Raw genomic sequence first — 22,073 nt, 5'->3', positions numbered from 1 at the left:
TGGAAATATCTATCAGTCAGTCCCAGAGCACTAACCCAGTGCATTTAGACATGTTAACATGGTCAATTAGGCTTTATTAACTTTTTTTTCTGGGCCTTTTCCCTCTCTCAGGAAAATAGCTACCGGCACTGTGTTTAAGCTATCCATACAGCTTTTGTTTAGTTTGGGCAGTAAGAGACTGACATTGTATTCATGCATATGGAGTCAGATTGCAAATGGAACAAAAGATACATGATCTTGATTAGTTGGAAGATGGTAAATGGTCTGTATTTGTATAGCGCTTTTCTTGGTCCTAAGGACCCCAAAGCGCTTTACACTATACACAATCATCCACCCATTCACACACTGGTGATGGCAAGCTACAATGTAGCCACAGCCACCCTGGGGCGCACTGGCAGAGGCGAGGCTGCCGGACACTGGTGCCAACAGGCCCTCTGACCACCAGCAGTAGGCAACGGGTGAAGTGTCTTGCCCAAGTACACAACGACCGAGACTGTCTGAGCCGGGGCGCGAACCGGCAACCTTCCGATTACAAGACGAACGCCCAACTCTTGAGCCACGATCGCCAAGATACACGATACAACACAAACATGCTTCAAGCTTGGTTCTTTTATCTCTCTTGTTTAGCTTGTGGAAATATTTTAGGTAAAGTGACACAAAATGAATGTATTCATATCCAGATGATTCAACAGACTGTGCTGTCCCTGATATAATATCATAGTTTGAGCTCTTGATGTGTAAGCAGCATGGTTTTTTTCCAGATATTTTTAGAACAGTGTCAACCACATCTGTATTTACTTACTTATGGTTATAAGGCTGTTACGAAGAAAGAAGTGCCTGCATGGCAGGAAGCATATCGTACTATGTATCAACACTGGCAAACAGAAGAGAACGTGTGTTATTATAAAATATAGAGCTTTAATTTATTAGTCAGCAACAATGATAAGGAAGAAAAGGTAATAATTTTTTTACAAGTCATTACAATAACACCAACTGTGCATACATAACTTTACCTCAAAGTCTGCAAATCATTTGCTTTTCTAATTTTTTTGAGAGCAAAAGAGAGAGAGAGAGCGAGAGAGAGAGAGAGAGAGAGAGAATAAAAATCACAATCTTGCCTTCAAGCCTTTCCCACCATAAAAAGGTGTGACCACATCCATAGCATTTCCATATTCCCACAACAAGAAAGACATTCACTGACATCCACAGCAATGTAGAATTTTAGACAAATACCACATACATACACTGTACACGTCATGCACAATGAAAAGCCACCTTCTAAAGATTTTGGGAAAGATTTCTCTTCAGGTTTGGTGGCAATCAGCTTTGCTAGTGTTTGTATTTGTGACACCTTGTAGAATTTAATCACTTCCATGCTTTTATATAACGTCTGTGGCGGAACTGTACTGGCAAACATCTTTGTTGGTAAGTAGTGGATACATTAAGCACATCCCTAATCAGAAACTTTACTCTCCAAAGCTCTGAACATCAGCCCAGTTTTTGTAGACTGATTACATTTTACATATTCCCCCTATTGAGAACTGATATTTAGCATAGAAATGTCAGGAATGGATTAAGAGAACTAAAAAGAAATTGTTAAGCCTACAAACTGAATGCTTTGCCTTATATGAATACACTATGTAAAATGCCACAGATATTGGGGAAGTATTTAATATTTTTGAAATGACCAATTCGACAACAGAAGGTGCTGTGTTCATTTTATAATCACAAACTGTTACAAACTCACACATAGCTGCCTGCTGGAATATCTTTTCCCAAAGAGAGAAAAGAGAAGGCAATGTTATGTTATCAGCTTTTGTGTCATTAAAAGACCCCCTCCCCCTTCCCCCCAAAAAAGAAAACAGCTTATCACAAAGATCACGTTAAGGATACGACACTGAGATGTGATATTCACATATAAACAAAACAAACACTTGGCAGCAACCGATTCTGGAAGAAGATGAGTAACAGCTCTACTTGAGGCCCGACTGGACCACATCGTGAAAGGAAAGACGTTCTACCTGCCACAGAGGGCTCTTCATTCACATATAACTGTGCGTCCGTGACGTCACAGCTGCAGTCTCTGGGCATTTCCATTATCCGTGTATGTCCTGTGAAATGCCATTTTTATTGTTTTTTCTGTCAACAGCTTGTACTTCGCAGTAAAAAAACAAAACAAACAAACTGTCCAATATACAGTACATAGATCTGGTGAAGAAGTTCAGAGAGCTACGAGACATTCGCGGACATCCCGACTCCTCTTTCAGCTTAGACACTGAATACTGCCAGCAGTCAAAGGATCCAACATGGTCTTCACTTAGCAGTTTCTGAATACATGTCCATCAGTTCTTGTCCATGTATGGATACTCCCAATGTCTGGGTTTAGTGTCGCTGTTTCTTAAAAACACCAAACATAAAGATATTCTCAACAAAATAACACATCTTAATAAACAATAACACTAATAATAATAATATAATAACCACAATATTTGCACAGATTGATCTATTCACAAAAAACAGGGTTGCTAGATAGGTACAAATAATTACTTTTTACAACCTACAATAAATATTGTGTATTTCCCCCTCCCCCCGACAGTTACATAGAAACTGTTTGATGCTGTTGCGTTGTGTTTCTGCAGTTTCTGTCTTGTCTTTGATGAGAATTTGATTTTTCTATCTGACTGGAGTCATTCCCCTAAATGGAGGGTTGCAATGTTTAGGAGGTTGTGTGTAAAGGTAGACAGGGGGTTGTTTGAATACGATGTACATCAAGCTTCTCATGTCTCAGCTGGAGTTGTCTGCTCTTCATGATGCCGGCGGTTACGAGGTTTCTTCTGTTCTTTCAGCTCTTTCAGGCTTTTGCCTTTGTTGTTCCCGAAGCTGCTGTCTCCCAGTTGCCAGTAATCCTGGCAGTACTGGTTGATCAGCCCCATCTCTGGTTGGCTGAGGATGGTTAGCAGGTCCTTATACTGACTGGCACTTGGAGTCCAGGCACTGGACTGAAGCTGAGGAAGAGCCGGGCTGCCTGTCTCCACCAAAATGTTGTTGACTGTGCGACTAGAAAGGACCACCAGTTGCAGTTTCACAAGAGTGTGCTTGAAGTTTTTCTCTGTGGACGTACACTGGTAGATGCCGCCGTCAGAGGACTGTAGAGAGCGGATCAGAAGTCCTTGATCTGTTTTCAGCATGCGACCCTCTGAGCGAATCTGGGACGAACAGAAGGCCAGTAAAGATTTTAAGTTTTAAAAAAGATAAACAGAAAAAAAGATCATAGAAGGTTTAATATAAGAGTTGTACTCACCTCTTTCCTCCGGTCACTGTTTTCCTTCTGCACATGCCACTTGAGAGACATATGAGGAGACCTGGCCTGGCACTCCAAGAATGTAGTGCTTCCTTCCACCCCGTACTGAACTGTCTCCAGAGGGTTTTTATTGGCTACAAAACAACACATGATGTACAGTTGCAATTTTATTTGTGAGATAGCTCCAGAGTGAAAAAATGCTGGTGTCTAAATGCTATAGTCTTAGTACAACGCGACACTCACTGCTATAACCTCTGCACTGGCGGATAGGATTTCCATACTTCACATCTTGCCGACGACTCCTCCTAGAGGGGTCAAATCAACAGCCACAGGTATAAAATTTAACCGAAACACACTTGAAAAATAAGAAATCTGCATAAATACTCCAACTGCAGAGGTGGGAAGTAATGAAGTGCAAATACTTTGTTGCTGCACTTCGTCTGCTTCATTTATATATTCCCTGTCTACACAATCCTGACCCTCACCTCTTCTGTGAGGCAGAATATCTGGAGCAGGATTTGCCGTCCCAGGCACAGTACGGGTCCCTGGCGAGACAGCAGTCAGCGCAGACCTCCCCGTACACATCGCATCGATGGAGAGCCAAGTGGGTCACACCCAGGACTGATCCGACATACAACTGTTGCTGTTAAAAGAAAAACAAATACAAATCAGAAATTAAAACAGGAACATATTTTCGAGCAAAGGCCATTTATTTTACAATTCTGGACATCGCTAATGTTTCAAGGAAGAATTATAGATTTATATTTAAAGAATGAATAATTGATTGAAGCTACTTGCACTGAGTTTCTAAGCCATCATCCTCAAAGTGACATAAGAAGGCTCCGGGTTAGGCTATACTCTAACCTAACCTAGAGTCCTGTGTCTGTTTTCAGTATAAGCTGCACCAAATTACACAAAATCTATAGTTGGATATCAGGTCTTGGTTGTGTACTACAATGTTTTGTATTTAATCATGCATTTTTTTTCTTAGATTGTGTATTTTCATATTGAATTTGACGACTGTGTTCTCTGTCTGATTGCTGTTAGCTGAACTGTTTGGTCTGAATCAAATTACACTAACTTACCCTTTTTGATGAAATCTTCATAGTAGTGATTGGAGTGGGAACCTGAAGTGACATAATTAAAAAACATGTGAATGCTGGATTTGTTATTCTGTATCACAGATAACAAACATGGTATATAAATGTAGAGTAGGGCAAAAAGAGGATTAGTAGCAAAGTGACTAAGGCTGCAAGACTGACCTTGAACACCTCCACTTCCTCTAACACCAGCTCCTCGGTCTGCAAGTCATCTCTTGGCAGGACAATCACTTTCTGGACTGTACCTCGATCTGAAAGAGTGGGAAGAAGTAACTTTGGCTGAGCTCTGTTGATTTATTTGGCTATTAATACCTTGACCTTGGTTTCTTCATTGTTATTCTAAAATATCTGCAACAGAGAACTGGTTTTTGGAAAGCCACACTATGACTCATTAATGTTTAAGAGACAGATTGTTTCAACATGCGTATGCAAACCTCCCAGCTAAAGCCAAGGCCACAGAATTTAACAGTGCACAATGATAGACGTGTAAGATTACTGTGCAATCATCAGACAATGCCCAGTTTTGTTCTTAAAACACTTACCTGTGCCCAAGAATAGCACCTCATAGCTCCCATCGGCAGCTGTCACTTGGTCAACAGCAATTGTGGTGAACTCGTAGTCCACATTGGTTCTGACCACCAGGGGGCGCTTGTGCACTGGGTATACAGCGTTGTACATAGTGGGGTGGTTTCTCATGAAGTTGATAACCTCATCTGGGTAATCCTTTGTGGATTTCAGGTTGGGGGTAAAAGTGCCTCCAGGACACTAGTAAGAAACCAAAAATTTCTGTTGAGCAATTTACTTGTTTATCTTATTCATGGTTCTAGTAACATATATATTATATGTTTTAACTCACAGTGCCAGGTCGAGGGTAGGGGATTTTCCCAGTGTATGGCACCCACTGATAGTTGGGGCCTTCCTTGTGGGCAAATGGCCCATTAAAGACCATACGGATGTCAGCCATAGAGTACACACACACTGCCGAGCCTTTAAACACAGATCTGGAGGAGGGCAGGAGGAAAAGAAAAGAAAAGGTGAACACATAAAGACAGCAGCTCGAGGATTCAGATTTTCTCACTCCCTGGGATAATTAGTGCGATAGCTCTCCGTGGCTGGTAGAATCTACTTCCTTCCCACGTACTCGCATACTTACAGGAACACACTGAAACATTATGACGCACAAACACACACTCAAACTGACTCAAGTAGAGTCAAGCTGTCTGACACACTGACATACAAACACCCACATACTGCAGAGAATCGCCAGAGTACAGGCTCTTGCCGCTGTGTGGTGGGTGTACTATGTTTGTAACTTCTGTCATGGGCCCCTGTCATTAGCACCACATGTGTTTTTATCAGCTGGGTTTAAACATGCCTGATGCCTAAAGAGAAGATGGAAACAATAACAGTATTTGTTTCTCAAATACATTAATCAGGACATGTTTATTATGACTCTGCGCGCACCTCCTCCTGCTTTGTGTGCCGTCAGAATCTCAGTTTACACGTCTGGTTGGTTGACTTGAATTTTAATGCTGTGTGCTGAATGACAACCTGCTATCAAACCTGACCTCTGAGGAACTTATAGGCTCAGTCAGCCTCCCAGAGGAACGCTACTCCCTCTGGGCTCAACATTCACTTTCTGTCTCGTCTTTGCATCCTGAATGTGACGGCCCACACAAATGCAACGCCGCATTTCAACATCAGACAGAGCAGACACCTTCGGGCTCAGCGGAAAGGAATAAAAACCACAGGAGGGAACCAAAACACACTTTCTATCCAAAACTGCATCAAGGTTAGAGAGTTTGAAAAAGCCATGCTTACCCTGAAACTGAGAAGACGCCATAGATGACAGGATTCTTTGTGTCTTGAGTTGGCTGGATATACACGTCTCCTACAAGATAATGAAAAGATTTATAGCAATTAGTCAGAGTCATAAACCATAACAGGCAGTGCATGACGAAGTACTTGGATCCCTAAGTCGATTGCAACAGTTAAATGATATCACATTAGTACATATTCTGCAGGTTTGCTGGCAAAAATACATGAAAAGTAGACAGAACTACTATGCACAAAATGGCCATGTAATGAGTGCAAATGCACAACGTTACTCCTGTGATACTCCTCCCTACTCTGACCTGTTTAAATCTGAAAGAAATAAAACTGTTAAAATGAACCTAACTAACCCAAAGTAATAGTACTTGTGACACTGAGACTTTTTCTTCCTTCGCTGTGAGCTCATCATGAATTGCGGTTACGAGAGTCTCAATGAGATCCTGAATCTAAACTCTTCCAAAGCTGAAACTACAGTTCCTCGGCCTCAGCAGGGAATATATGTGAAAAAGAGATCTCGGGTGAAACATGGCTTTAATAGGAGCCATATGGATCCAGTGACTGTGGGACTGAGGCAGTTTTGAGCCCTACATATCCTCTGATGGTTTCATTAGAGAAAAGTGCAAGGAAAAACAATAAGAAGGAAAACTGAAATACATTTAATGTAGACAGTTAGAGCAGAAAAACACCCAGTTCCATTTCATGGTTTTTCATCAATGGAAAAGAAGAAACAAGTTCTCAAATCACTTGTTTGAAAAGGCCTTGGACAAAAAAATACCCTATAGTCAAAAGTCTTTAGAAAATACCAATTTCAGTGAATAGCCATGAAATCCTAGCCTCTCTTTTTATAACCCATGGTTATCTGAAAAGCTGAAAACAAGCAACAATAAGAGTGTGGATCGGCCTGCTCAGATTTCTCGCTCAAATATCAACTGACTGAAAGTAAGAAGCAGCATGTTAAAGAGCGAAAGGAAAGTTATGCATGTGGAACTGAAGGTGAAATGTAATAACACACGCTTTAATCTCTGTGCCCTCGACTTTACTCAGCGTGCATTGGATAAACAAGAAGAAGCTTAAATCCACATGGCTTGCATAAAAACATCATTCCTGACTCTGCAGAGCTCCTTAATAAACAAACTCCCTTTTGATCAGGAGTTTAAAATCTTTTCAAACATAAAAAAAAAATCTCCTTACATGCCAAGGTATGAAAATGACAGGTAATGGCCCCTCGCTTAAGCAAAAAATTAACTTTTGGCAAACACTGCAGAAATTCATAACCCGTCCGACGCCAGTTTGACAGACCTCCTGGCTATAGAACAAGCGCAGTAAAAAAGAGAAAAGTCATAAATCGGCGACGAACTGGAACAAGTTGCATAATTCGAACTTTTGTTTCTGATGTGTCAGATCAGACAGAGTCTCTGAGGCGCTGTCAGCATCACATTAGCAGAGAAACATTTAATTGCTGTAAGCGCAGGAAGAACACAAAGGGCTGGGCTAAATAAGGTGCTGTGCAGTAAAAATAAAAGTGCAGGTGAATTATGCACTCAGTAAACAGTCACTGTGTGGAAGAAAAACTGTCAAATAAAGACAGATTGTATATTATTATCTCCCTAATACCCACTCTGAAAGATGTGCACCTGAAATGTGTTTTTAAAATGTCCAGTCGAAATGATTGTGGCGGAAATTTAAAAACAATCCTCTCCCCCAAAAATACATGAAGAGTGAGGATGTTTTATGGAGTTCAGTGACTAAAAAAATAACTAGATTTAACTGAAGAAAACAAAAAAAAAAAGAATATTTCTCTCCATAATTACATTTTGGAAAAAGGCAATAAAACCTTATAGGTCACAAATTAATTCTCATTTTTGTCTGGCAGACATTTTTCACCACTCGTGTCTGTGTGCCTCTTTCTCTCTGCTTTTATATTCCTCCTCTCCCTCCTCTCGGCAAAACACTGAAAGCTTTCTCTTCTGTTAGCCTCACCATCTGAATCTACTCCACTCTCTCCCCCGAGTCCTCATACAACCACTCCGATGCCTCTGCTGGGCTCCATCAGGACCAGCAGGACTGGAGACAGAATACATTTTTACCAGACTGTCTGTGGTTGTGGGAAGAGCGACCACAGAGCTGTGGGATGTTACATTGCACCTCAGGACTCAGAATGACCTCATCACGAGTGCTCATCTGCACCGAGGCTACAACTGACAGTGGATGGACCGCTAAAAGTACAGCAACACTGACAAAAGAGTGCTTTTCTGTCACAGACACTGAGTGCTCTTAACACACAACTAACATCTGCAAAGCCTCATCACTGCACAAGATTAGGCCTACTATAGATTCAGCTCATACCTGCACCGTCGCTTGATGAAATGTTTAATACTACTGTCAAAATTCACTGTGGACTGGCTTAGATGTTGAACTCAGGCAAAGTACAAATATAATCAGTTGAAAAGGTGTACAAATCAGGGTTTTGAAAGACTCAGGCATGAAGAAGGCTGTTTTGTCGGTGGTGCTTTATGTTGTTGAACGCAAGCCTGCACACTTTACACATCAAGGCCGTTATCTGAGTTGTAATTGGTTACAGAAAATGCACCCTCTGGTGTTTAAAGTTTGAAGCCAATGCTACGTTCCAAAAACTGGCGTTCCTAAAAGGGTAAGCTAATCAAATAATCAATCCCTATAGACCCTCATGTCAAATTGCACAACTTTAAGACATAAATAAACATATTCTCCTCCTAAATGTTTTGGCATTTTCCCTTATCACAACTGCAAGGAAAGCTGTATAACTGAGTTAAGACTGTTGTTTTGTTTGTTCAGCATTGTACTAAAAGACACTTTAAAGAGTTGGTTATTCAGGCCTTTCTGTAAATTCATTTTAAGTACTGTATCAGGTAATATTAGTAATAATAATCTTACTATAATGATCATAACGTATGAGCATATCTGATTAATCGATTTCCATGAAACTTTATAAACTATCTAGGGTACCAGGGTTATCAACATCTGTCTAGGTATTTAGGACCCTTACAAATTATATACATTATGTGTAGCAGCTAATCCTAAAACGCATGGCACATTACATGTACATTATGTGTATGTGTACATTTTGCTTAACTTTTTAGTGCAGTGGCACTTTGCAGGTCACTGGGATGTGTTGCGATGCATATCTGTAAATAAGTGTTCCACAAACATGATGTTAATAGTGCCTGTAATTTATAATAATAATAAATATATGTATTTATTGTTCATTTTTTCCATGTTTATGAACAGGAATTTTTGTCATCTAATGATAAATTCTAAATTAACACACACGTGTGTGTTTTCATACATAAGCTAAGTGAACAAACAGTCTGTAGTAGTTTGTATCTGCTTAATAATAATATTGGATAGGTGCAAACTTGGACTATCAGAACTTCTTGTTTCACCTGCGGCACTCACAAGGCAATTCAGACTGAATGTGAACATGGGATAAAGGTGATTATAGAATTTGTTTTGTACTGTTGTGAAATATGTTTTGCATTACTGTGAAAATAAGTTCCCAGCAAGCAGAAGCTAGTCAGTGTAGTAAAATAAAATGTAAGTGCTGCTCATTCCACCTGTCATTACAATGTTAAGGATACTACAAATCCCTCCTTAATCCCGTCAGTCATGTGAGGCTGTGATGATCCACAATGTGCTGGACTGATTCCTGCTGCTCATTACTTTGATTACTCTGCATGTGTGTCTATGTGGTTCCTTTTTCTAAAAACAAGGCTGTGAGACACTGATGGTGCTTGAAAGCAGGCTGATTACATTCTGACATTATGGACATTACCTTTTTTAGGATGACACCTACTTTACAGGAGGTTCAAAGGAATATACATGTCAAGATTAACATGTATGAGTCAGTGATACCTTAATCTAAAGCTGCAGCTTCTCGGGGATTCTTCCTGCTATTGCAGCACGTAAGAAGAGATGTGCTAAATGCTGCTGGATGTGTCCCCGGACTATAGTACAGTAAGCTGCTGGCCCACACGCACCGCACCAAATGCCGAGTACATGTGGATTAACATCATGGAGAAAGTATGCAAAGCAAATGTGAAGAGAACTCTACAAATGATGAAGTTGTTGATACGAAATCTGTCAACAACAAGTCCATCTGCAGGGCCTTGTTTTGAATAGTCGCGGTTACGCAGCCATTTAAGAATTCTCACTTTCCATCTGCCAGGGTTTCTGTGAGGTCAGCGATGCATTCATTATGTGCTTTACATTAACTCCTACCAAATGCACTATACGGTCCCTGGTTTGCGTTAACTGAGCTGTAAAATGCAACATGCGACACATTTTGAAAGAAAATGGTTCATTTCTCTTTTAAATATGCAAACTTAAATTTTACGTTTAGAGTGACTACTGGTGACGCGATGCGGTGTTCAAAATCCAGAGATGAAAGGGAGCATCAGAGAAGCTCTAAAAGGGTCAGGGATCCTGGGAAATAATTCAACTTACTTAGTTCATCAAAGTGTGTCTCAATGCCATCAGCTCCGGGCACTGAGCAGATGAGACGAGCCTTTAGAAATGTGCTCCACTTGTTCACCAGACAGCAGTGTCCACCATCATCGTTCTGAAAAGCAGAGACACGCGGGAGTCATTCTCACACTGCTCCAAAGATTACTCAACGGGATGAGCTTGAGCAATATCTGACCAACAGCTGTTTGGAACAACTGGTCTGTATAAATAAAGACATAGCTTTATGTTTTAGCTTGGCCAGTCTTCACAAGGCGGTCAGAAAACCTTTGCTACTGAGGCAAAGAACTGGGATGATACATGAAATCAGTGCATTTCACAGTCAGAATGATTTGTGGGTTAGAAGAATAAAATTTAATGTTCGTTTTTATCTACTAACATTTACAAGGAAAAAAAAGTTTCCAATTTTCTTGTGTGCTTTAGATGTTTCAATTAATATCGTCCAGAAACTTGACTTGACTTTAATCTTTTTGGAGGATATAAACTTTATCAAACCTCTAAAAAAATCAAGACTGTTAACACACAAGATGTGAGAAAAACACAGCAACTTTTTATAGAAAAAATAACCAAACACTGTGAGACTGTAAGGATGCTGAAAGTAGCATTTAGCTCTAAGCCTCCTAGAACAGCTAGACTGTCTTGTTTTTTCATCTCTTTTGAATTAGACACTTAAGGGATGCAGCTTGCAAACACAGAACCCTTCAGATGCATTTTTCTGAAGTCTACGTGCAGATGCTTTGAAAGTTTTGAACACAGCTCAATTGTTTGTGTGTCTACAACACTACAATGCTAATTAAACAGAGGCTTTGCAAAGATGTCTCTGTATGCCTACAGACGTGGATTAAAGTCAACCCTGCTCTTCAAACCTTTCACCCTGAGGAAAAGAAATAAAGGATCTCAGACTTGGCCTTTGAGGCAAATGACAAATACTTTGCTAAGCATCACTCTGTTGTACATAGTAATTATTAGTCAGAAAACAGTTTCTGATGATCATGGGGGACTTCCTTTATGGGCCTCAAACTGCCAGCAGAGCATAACTAACCATTACGGAGACACATAAGCATTAAATTTGATGACTGGTGTGATAACTCACCAGGCAGATCCGCCCTATCCTGGACTGCGTCATGGGACTCTGGCCCATCTCAGATGCTTTCTCGCGGAAGAAGAAGTAGAGTTTATCGTCATTCTTTTCAGCACTGTCTGGAATGAGGTGTGCATGAACAAATGTGGGATCTGTAGACAAAAAAGGAAAGAAAATGTTCAACACAAGTCTTGGAAAATACATTATGTGTGCAGGCAACATATTTAAAACCTCTTTACAGCCACAAAAGTGTTTTTCAAAATGTCATGATGTCACACTAAAAGTAGCCTCCCATTAAACATTTTGTGAAATCACGTGCAGATTTTTGAGTTGTGGCCAAATGTGCCGTGTGAGGTCACAGAGACCTTTGACCACCAAATCAAATCAGTTCCTTCGGTCCTCGTGAACCTTTGTGCCAAATGTCAAAAAGCTTCCTAATAGCATTCAAGAGAAAAGAAGAGGGACATCCTGAACGCACACAAAATTGCCTCTGACCATGGCTGTATGTTGACTTTGTATTCTTTAGTTTACACGTGTACCTGACCATTGTTTTAAGATAAACAAGGAAAGCTGTCAATTATCAAGAAAAATACTTGAGACCTTGAAAATCTTGTTTCATTCAACAGCTTAACCCTTCGAAATAAAATGCTTTTATTTATTTATTTTTATTAATACTGTTATGGGCAAAATAACAGCAGCCTAAAGACTAAACAGCACTTTGACACTCTAAACTTGTCCCTTTATTTCTTCCTAGTGACAATGCTCAATATGGCATCACAGTGTGCTCCCGCTGGCTGATTCACTGGGTCAACACTGGACACGCAACACAGAGTGCCCCTCCCCACTGTGACAGACCAGGGTCCCAAATGAGGACAAACCAAACCAAGCGGAGGGGGGATAACCAGGAACCATGTAATGGGGGAGGGGGGATATCTGTGACATCTCACATGGCTGATTAGCAGGACTCAGGTGTCCCGATTCAGTGAACCACTGCCAGGGGATTGTTGTCAGGGCAACAGGGTCAGAGGAAAATCTGGGAGCCTGCAGGATTCAGGGGGGTGGGGGGGTGGGGGATGCTGTGACTGATTTGGCCATATCAAATGAAAGCTCTCGAACAGCATTTATGTCACTGAGCCAATCACAGTTCATTCACAAAGCAAAGGCTACTCTGAGTCATTATTGACTTGCGCTAATTTTCTCCTGCAACTACACTATTGACCCTGTTGTCAGACTCTGCTGCAGGCATGCAGTGAACAGTTAGTGTAGTGAATGGCATGCTTTGAGTCAATTGATCATTCAGTCAACTGAAACTGACTGGAAAGGGAACATTCTCAATTTGACTATCAGCAGGATGGTATTTAACCCCAAGGTTTAACTTGGTAACCTAAAACATTACAGTAATGATCTTAAGAAACTGAGGAGTAAATAAAAACTGGTCTACAGCAAAATGAGTCAAGGAAAATCCTGGATGCAGAACAAGCTGTGAGTTGAGACATTACCATTTAACCATCTGGAGTTGTACTGATCAGTCCTCATGGCTGTCTGCTTCCCCAGTGTACGGAAGATCGCCGAGTCTGTTCCCATGAAATCAATGTACACTCCTGCATACAGCTCTCCATCTGTCAATCACAGATGAAATGCCAAGGTGAAGTCATGATGGATGAAAACATTTTCACGTTATACAGAACATGCTATCTACCATGCCAGAACTTCATTAAAAAGTGACGCCATCCCTCTAGATTTCCCCAGCATCTGACTGATGGCATGCACGGCAGATGTGGCCATTCAAAGGCAGGAATTTTAACTCAGGACAGTGCCCAATTAAAACATGTTCAGTCTGATTAAACTCAGCTCACAGGTGTCTGTGTCACGTTTCAGACAAAAATGCTATTCTCATAATTACTGTACTTGTGCTTATTGGGCTAATCAGTGAAATTTGAAAGAACAGCTGCAATTAGAAAGTCAACTTCACATCAGACAGATTCATGGCGTATAGTTTAGAGATCAAGGAAAGCCAGTCAGATTTGACATGTTCGGCGTAAACAGAAACTTTCTGTGCAGCACCTAGAAAAAAAAGCAGAAACTTGGAGCATTTGCTTTCTATACTGTGAACCTTATGAGGAGTGAAGTGGAGGCATAGCTTGTGAAACAGTAGTGTAAAAAAAACCCACCTAAATCCTAAACCAGGGAAATTCCACCTTCCTGTTGTGTCAGTGCGGTATGCCTCTGCCCTGCCAACTATGTGAGACGACATTTAGATGATTTTTTTGGTGTTACAGTTTTGCTTGGGTCAGCTGTAACTGAGCTGACATGGCACAGCAAAAGAGAGAGAGACGCTCTCCGCCTTTGTCCTTCACGCATACGTATGCACGCTTGAGCACATGCACACACAGAGGGCAGAAGGTCGCTGACCTGGAGCCATGTCTAACCACCTGTAAGCAGCTGGTAACAAAAGACCACCTACTGACATGAGAGCGCACACGTCCATCTGACCAGCTAAATGACCACGTATCTGCAGACCTGCTTAGACTTGAAACAGCTGACTGACTAATGACTGAGATGGTTATCAGTAAATTAATTTACTTGTGTACATGTGATCATTTATCGACTTTCTCTATCTTGTGTGAATCTAAAATCAGTGTTTAGTTTTGAAATACTGGTTAATTTAAACACAATCTAAAGAAAAAAAAAACCAAAAGCTCTCTTTATTTGCCCTTTTTTGTTTTTAAATGAACAATTAGCTAATTAAAAGGGTTTATCATCACATCATGCACAAGCGTCAAGTCTCCTTAAAATTCAGTAACACAGCGCTGCAGTGTCAAAGTGATCACCAGCAGTCCCATTCAGCAATACAAACCAAACACAAACTGCAGATCTTTTATGTCTTTCACGCCTGCACACGTCGTTGGAAGGAAAAACAAAAGCTGATACTTACTGATCAAAGCCGAGACGCTGTTCAGCTTAGGGTCATAGGGACATTTTCCTTTCCCAGAATCCACTTTACCAGGTTCAAGGCGGAAAATGTATTCCTGTAATGGTAAAAGGTGAAGAAAAACATAAACCACATGGTAACAGATTTATTATGTTTAAGGAACTTTTTTTTGTTTGCGCGCGCGCGTGTGTGTGTGTGTGTTTGGGTGGGGAGGGGGGGCAGTTTGGCTATATCATTTACTTTACAAGACTTACAAGTTCTAAAAAGGCAATGGCGTCATCAAACTAATGTGATCAGTTGGTTAAGTTGGTAATAATGATTAAGTGTGAGTGGTGACCCTATAGGCAGCTTACATGGCTCTGCTAATGGGAACAAATAGTGCACAAAAGCGGTTATCAGTCGATGGCGAGGTGGAGGCAAACGCTGACAGCAGTTCAAAACTCATCCACCATGCTTCTCATGTTAGTGGCTCAAACAAGAATTCATTATTCCACAGTGCAAGAGGACATGTTGGAACATCTGTGTCAACACTGGGTACATGTCTACACGGAGGTCATTCAGGCACTTCAAAGCTCACTGATGATGTCTGACAGGTAGGAAATATGTAAGGCAAAAAAGATGTAAAGCTGTGTTTGTAACCTGAGCTTGGATATTGTTTTTTAGTAACAAGATACAGTATGACTCATAAATATGTGTGTGGTGATGAAAACGCTACCATTTGCGTAAATCAATGAAGATGACAACTGTGGTTTGGGTCTACGATTTTGTGCATTTGTCTGAAAACTTTAGTGAAAGGGGGAGCTTTTTCCCCCGCATATTTTGTTTGTGTACATTTGCTGCTTAATACTGGAGATAAAGGTCTGAAAAAAAAAATACTAGTCATTAACAGGATGCAGAACTTTTTTGTTCGTTCACAGTTCAGTTTTGAAAGCAGAGTTGATTGGAGGCTCAGTAGTTCAGCAAGCTGCCTCGATAACCCAAGATATTTAAAAGAAGAAATTTATTTATAGTTATGCTTTCCCCCTATTATTTCCCCCAACTCTAATAAAAAAAGTACTCCAGGTGGGCATAAAACTCTACAAAACTTTCAGCCCACCTTCGCCTCCAAAGGCTGTGATGTAGCGCTGTAGTCTGCTGCTCGACTTGTTCTCCCTCCAGATTGGGATGCCTGTTGGTAGTGGAACCCCTAAAAACAGAGACATGGCACAATGGCCATCTCATTACCGACGTACAACATCCCAGATTAAAGTCAACTGATGCCGACCATGACATAAAAAGAAGAGTAAATATGTCAGAGCAAAAGGGATTGGACAAAAGAAGTCGAATAAAAAAAGTAGTTCTTAAAGATGGAAATACAAATGTGAGTGGGTCAAAGTGGAGGTCAAAGGTGATCGAAGAGAGCCTGATGAGTGGCATTGATCATTTGATACCCATGTGCGATTAGACTCAGAGACATGCAAACGCAGCTGTAAAGCATGCAGGTTATACAGAACACATTAAATAGCAAACAACATATACACTGAATATAATTACATCAACATATGAGAAAATACGTGTACGCATGTTCACAGTGTAACTGTTATTAGCAACCAAACTAAATGTTCACGTTTTTTACACTTTTTGATGTGGAGCTCATCAGCCTGCAGAGAAAGCTGTGAAGCCGCCTCGAAAAGGCATAAAAGCTGATGCAGTTAAAGGAAAACGTTTGCAGTTACGGGACAAAGTTTGGGCATGAACTGGGGATTAAAAAATGTGTGAAGCCCTTTGTATAAGACGGGGACGAATTTCTGAACAACTGGTTTTTGTTTACATCTACTGTTACTGAGAAAAATCTTTACAGTGTGAAGTAACATAGCATTTGGGCCTTAAGGGAGAAACTGAATGACAAGAGACAGACTGACCTTTACATTGAAATCTGAACCCTCCATTTGAACAGTGAGACTAAACAGGCAGAGCGGTGAATGCAAGTGTGTCGACTATAACTGGGTAGGCAGCTGCCGAAGCTCTGCGTGGCCATCGAGTGAGGGAGGGATGGAGGAAGGGACAGAGGGAGGGGTGAGCTACAAGGCTGATGATGGATGAGAGGCTCCATCAGTAATGATTGCTTTTCAGAGGTTTTCAGCAAGACAGGCCACAGGGCCACAGTGTATAAACAGGTGAGGGTGGGGATGGAGGACCACAAGCAGAGGTATTTTCTATAGATATAGTGTCATCGTGATATTCACAATGGTAAGAGAAGCTTATAGCCTCAATGGCCCCTAAGCAGCAGCACTTAGCTGCTCTTATTTGTTGCCTTACCAACTTCAACTTTGTAATGTTAATGGTGATCTGGAGAGGTCTAACCAAGCTTTTTTCTTTGAGTCCTCCAGACCGTGAAAGAGTGCAAATCGATGAAAACTAATACGCAGAAAATGATGGAAGAGAAGCAAAGCCCATGAAACTAAAGCGCGAGAGCAGGAGGAGCGTCTCTGACCTGAGACTGATCGACTGATATGGTTCTTTAGGAAGTAGAGAGTAGAGGTCAAAATGTCTCCATGGATGCCTGGCTGTGTCTTTGGTTACCTGTGACCTGCGTCCTCGGTCGACATAGGTGCAGATGGGGTTGTAGGCGCCTGTCCCACACACATACAGGTGGGTCCGGTTCCAGGGCTCAATCAGACGGATGAAGTTACCACATTCCCCCTGAGAGACAGCAAAACAAAACACAGACAGCACAAGATAATGAAAATGCAGTAGATAAAGGGAGATGCTTAATATACAGTGCCCTACTGATGGTTAATAACTCCTCTGTCTGCCTTAAAAACATCACATCTATCACTTCCTCTGCTGGCTGGCTTTTGTTTGGCAGCGCTGTTCCGCTCTCTGTGTCAGGCTGGCTCTGGCTTCCAATCGGACCACACTCTCACAGGGAAAATGTTTCCAAACACCATTTAAGTGTGTGGCTGAAACCAAGGAAAGCAGCGCCTCTGAGATGTTAAGTGTGGTTGCTTCAGGGATTGAGGTTAAACCCAATTCAGTGTTCTGTCAAATTTGACAAATGGGAAAGATTTTGGTTAGAGCAAATAAGAGTGCTTGAATGAAAAAATGGGAAGAAATGAAAAGGTTTTGAAATCCAATTAACTTTTCTTTTTCTTTTTTTAGACAAACCATAAAGCCAAAAATGTGAAAAGCTCAACACTGATTGGCCTGAATTTAGAATTTTAATTTCTTAGTAGCGAAATTCAAGCAATGCCAATGTTTTCCTTTTTTGGACTAAAGACAAAGAGGTGCTCTCAGTGAGCACAGCTCTGTGCTTTCTAGGTTTTTTCCAATCTGTTTGCCTGACCAGCTGTCTGCCTTCCTGGTCACAATCCACCAAATCAAAATTCCAACTACAGAAATGTTCAAGCCGATAAGCTCTGTTCAGATTTGTCTGTCATGTTTTCTGCTAGTGACAGCTGGTGAAAAAGAAAGGATGAACCAAGTAGATAAAAAAGATTGTATGCAGGATGGGGGATGAGCCATTTTGGCAGATTTTAACAGCATGACAGATGCACAAGTCAGAGGTTTCAGAGGATGTGTTTTTGTGCGTGTGTGTGTGTTTACGCATGCGGGCCTGTGTGTATCATTCAGTGCACAGTTGTGCTCCCCCACAGAGAGCACAGTGGGGCTGATTGCCTTTGACCTCCTGCCTGAACCAACATCCCCTCTGAATTGCTTCTGAATTGTCATCATTTGTCATTCACTAAAGAGCGGCCAAGACTGCTGCGATGTCTTGCAGTAGCCGGTCTTATCTCTTATTCTCTTATTCTGTTGATGAAATTTCAAACCCATCCCCTCACACACATACACAGAAGCTGATACAGGCGCATATGAACATACGTAGGCCAATGTAGCCAGAGGCGCTGGGAGGCGTGGGTCACCAGACGTGCATAAATGAACATTCTAGTAGGATAAACAGCTGCCTGAGCTTTATACCAGCAGGAAGAGAAGGATTATTATCCACAGCCTCATCAAACTGTTGGTGCACCCTGACTGTGCCGTCTCTCACCCCTAGCATGGATAAAACAAGTGCATATGTGTGTGTTTGAGGGTAGGAGGGGGATCAACGTGTGAACGAAATCAAAGGAGAGGAATCTGGTTTTTAAATGAATTTCAATGATGAGTTTCCATCCCTTCTTTGTGGGGGCTGCACAGGAGGTGCAAGGAGATGTCTGAATGTCTCTGAACCCTTTTAAGACTTCGTATGGGTCTGAGGCTTCCAGTGACCGATTCATTTTGGAAGCTTGTCTGAACAACAAAAGGTAAAATGATTACGGTGTGGAAAGAAAGGAAAATAATGATAATAATTTGGCATTTCTAGACTGGTGCATTTTTTTTTGCAAGGTTCAAGTTCCTGCTTCAGCTAAATTGGTGGCATCTGTGTGCAATTAGCTATCAGGGATTCAGAGGCAGTAAATAAGAGCTTCATAACCAGTCACACATTTGGAGGAGCTTGAAAATGTCCTCTGTTAACCCCAGTCCAACATTAAAATTGGGAGCATCACCAAAAAAAGACAGGATTAAAACACACTGTTAAATTTGAACAGGGGTAACCCTGGAAACAAAGTGTTTACTTGTGATAGTGTGATACCCATATAGCTATCTTTATAAACAGAGTGTAGAATCTGAATTTTTAAATTTCAGTTTGAAGTCCAGCTGAAGTCTGAGTGCTACTGAATAACCACATTAAATGCATTATAAGGATAATTGTAGCACGGTGTCTCCAGAAGCTATCACTTGTATGATGCTAGTGTGCCTTCAGCACTGATGATTTGATTTGAAAACTTGCAACAACCAAAAATTCAGTATTTAGATGAAAATCAATTAACAATAGTAAGTTTTTATAAATGAAACTAGAAAATGTTTGGGATTTTTCATTCGTCAGAATTGCATTTTCTTTTAAATACTTACATTGATGTCTTTCCCTGACAAAACACATTCAGTCTTCCTTTGGGGGGCAACAGGCCAGTGGATCTGACAGTGAAAAATACACAAGCTGGTTAGCTGTAAACCCATGCCGAGCTTGGGCAGTTCAGTGTTTAGGTAGAAACTTTCTTACTATGAGAGGCTCCTTGTTGATGTCATGTAGATCCAGAGAGAGTATATAATCTTTGCTGCCCACATACATGCGGTCATGGTCCTCGTCCATGCGAAGGATCCGATAGTCGGTTGAATTCAGCAAAAAGGAGAAGTGGTGAGCAGTGCCGGTAGACTTCAGCTCTATAAAGGGGCAAAAAAAGTGCAAAAATAAATGTTTTTGTTCATACTGAACCTGCAATTACTGTAGTAGAAAAACACACAATAAAACTGGAAAACCCAAACCACAGACATAGTCTCAGGAATTGTGTGTCGGCTGCCTTTTTCTGGAATACATACGCACAAACACACAAAGTATTCTATTGTTAAAGACATGGCAACATACTAATGATGCCAAGCCTACCATCAAACTATCCAAGATTAATTTACAGATTATGTTTTTACCCCCCAATTACATCCTGCCATAATGGGGTTATGGTCAGACTAAATATGGGTACGGCGGGCTTGACTAAAGCAAGCAGACAAAAAATAACTCACGGGAATCCTAAATGAATGGCAAGAGAGACTCAAAAGATCAGTCACAAGTTATGGGAACAGTAAGAAGTCAAATACCACGCTGTTTATTACAACAGGCCACATGGTTGATAACATTCAGGGCCGTGGAGTCTGAACCTCAGTTGTAACAAGCTGTGAAGGGGATGATAGACTTTGTAACAATCTCCCCTGGTGAATTAGCCACGAATGAACCGATGTGCTCCCTGGGAAGCAAAACACCGCAGCATACTTTCCTCCATATCGCTGTTAAATCTATTTTGAAATGAAACTGATGGCTCACATACTGCACGGGGAGGCTCAGTGGTGTGAAAATGTGACTTTCAGTGCTGCTGTACAAAAAGCAGATTCCTCCCCCGATCCTCTTATTATCTTTGGAGCAGCTCTGATAAGTGTATCTGTTTCTCTTGTCTTTCAGAATTTGCTTTGTGAAAGCTGAGATTGTTCTGTTTGTAGAGAAAGCCCAAGGATCCCATGGAAGGCCTGTTCAGGTTCCACTTTAATGGGACCGTACAAATGCTCTTATGCTCTGTGTAGCCAAATCTAAGAGTCACTGGAGATGAAAAAGACTCCATATGGCAGCTATAACGACTTTCCTTAACCCGACCGAGGAAGAAAGTCTTACTTAGGGAAATAAAAGACAGCATGAAGTTCTCCACCTGCACGGGACATGTGGAAATACTGACATGAATCCTCTCCTAGAGAGCTTCTTCGCTGTTGGTTTGCTGAGCTCCTTCAGAAACTGTGAAATGCTGCAGTCACGGTGCAGCATCATGGTGCGCGGGTAGTAAACAGAAACAGACGTGCCTGTCACCCGTGTAATTCTCATAAGATGCCTCCAAACACATTAAACAGTTTAATAGTAACCCCGATATGCGATTTTGCCATGCTGTGGTGAAAGTACACGTCAGGGGTTTTATTTTTAAGTCTATTCTGTTCCCCGAATCCTGAAAAAGCATTAAATCAGAAATAAGATGAAAATTTTCTGAGGTTTGATTTTTTAGTGTATTTGAGGGTTTCCAGGAAAGACTGCCATGTGTAATCCAGGATTACTGTATTCATGCAAAAGTCGCACTCACAAACACATAGATAGCATCCTAAGACAGTCGAGCACCAGACTTGTTCTATAAACATCTTCCATCTTCGTTTGCTAGTCAACTAAACACAGCCTGTTATCTGCTGTGGCAAGCCCAGCAGTCAAACGATACTGGAACTTCAGCCGTGACCCCACATTTATCACCTCTGCATTCAGATCTACATGCACGGGCATCAGAAAGGGAGAGGACCGGCTGCCATAAATCAGACAGTTAGGCCACTGCAAACCAGACTAGACGGGCAGACAGACAGACAACCTACTACATTACAAGTAGGTTGTATCACCTGTTAATAGCAACCAGCTTCAAGTATCTGACAGCCTGTCATCTTTCTCTCTTGTGAATCTCCCATCCAGGATCACTGGATCAATGTGCTTCACCCCAAAGCAAATCAAATTTCATCCTGTCAGAAGTGACCTAATTAATCCAGATGTGGGGAAAATGACCAGTCAATTGTATACTAAAAAAGCTGCACTGGGAAAACTCAACATGTATTAATATGGGAACCATGATTTAGCAGATATTAACTGAGGTACCTGTCCAAGATTACATGTCACTTACACATCACCAGCATCCTAACATCTACAGCACTTCGGACTCATTCCATGTGCTGTGGATGTTT

At 41.2% G+C, this 22,073-nt stretch overlaps 1 protein-coding gene across 1 annotated transcript in view; it reads right to left on the bottom strand.

Annotated features, from left to right (window-relative positions):
- Positions 1-898: 898 nt before the first annotated feature.
- The window catches only part of sema3fa (sema domain, immunoglobulin domain (Ig), short basic domain, secreted, (semaphorin) 3Fa), a 46,099-nt gene continuing 24,924 nt past the window's right edge, over positions 899-22,073 (bottom strand). The window contains exons 3-19 of the mRNA XM_005724526.1: positions 19,828-19,988; positions 19,680-19,742; positions 17,310-17,429; positions 15,844-15,933; positions 14,751-14,844; positions 13,315-13,434; positions 11,828-11,967; positions 10,717-10,831; positions 6,223-6,292; positions 5,258-5,402; positions 4,944-5,166; positions 4,564-4,652; positions 4,387-4,428; positions 3,787-3,944; positions 3,545-3,606; positions 3,302-3,435; positions 899-3,206 (exon numbers count right to left, since the gene is read on the bottom strand). Coding sequence (XP_005724583.1) covers positions 2,778-3,206; positions 3,302-3,435; positions 3,545-3,606; positions 3,787-3,944; positions 4,387-4,428; positions 4,564-4,652; positions 4,944-5,166; positions 5,258-5,402; positions 6,223-6,292; positions 10,717-10,831; positions 11,828-11,967; positions 13,315-13,434; positions 14,751-14,844; positions 15,844-15,933; positions 17,310-17,429; positions 19,680-19,742; positions 19,828-19,988 — 2,255 coding nt within the window. The 3' untranslated portion in view covers positions 899-2,777. The remainder of the gene's footprint in view (positions 3,207-3,301; positions 3,436-3,544; positions 3,607-3,786; positions 3,945-4,386; positions 4,429-4,563; positions 4,653-4,943; positions 5,167-5,257; positions 5,403-6,222; positions 6,293-10,716; positions 10,832-11,827; positions 11,968-13,314; positions 13,435-14,750; positions 14,845-15,843; positions 15,934-17,309; positions 17,430-19,679; positions 19,743-19,827; positions 19,989-22,073) is intronic.

Source organism: Pundamilia nyererei, unplaced genomic scaffold, assembly GCF_000239375.1.
Source record: "Pundamilia nyererei isolate P.nyererei 1_Seehausen unplaced genomic scaffold, PunNye1.0 scaffold00012, whole genome shotgun sequence".
In the NCBI taxonomy this organism is placed as follows: Eukaryota; Metazoa; Chordata; class Actinopteri; order Cichliformes; family Cichlidae; genus Pundamilia; species Pundamilia nyererei.
This window is presented reverse-complemented; position numbering and strand designations above follow the sequence as displayed.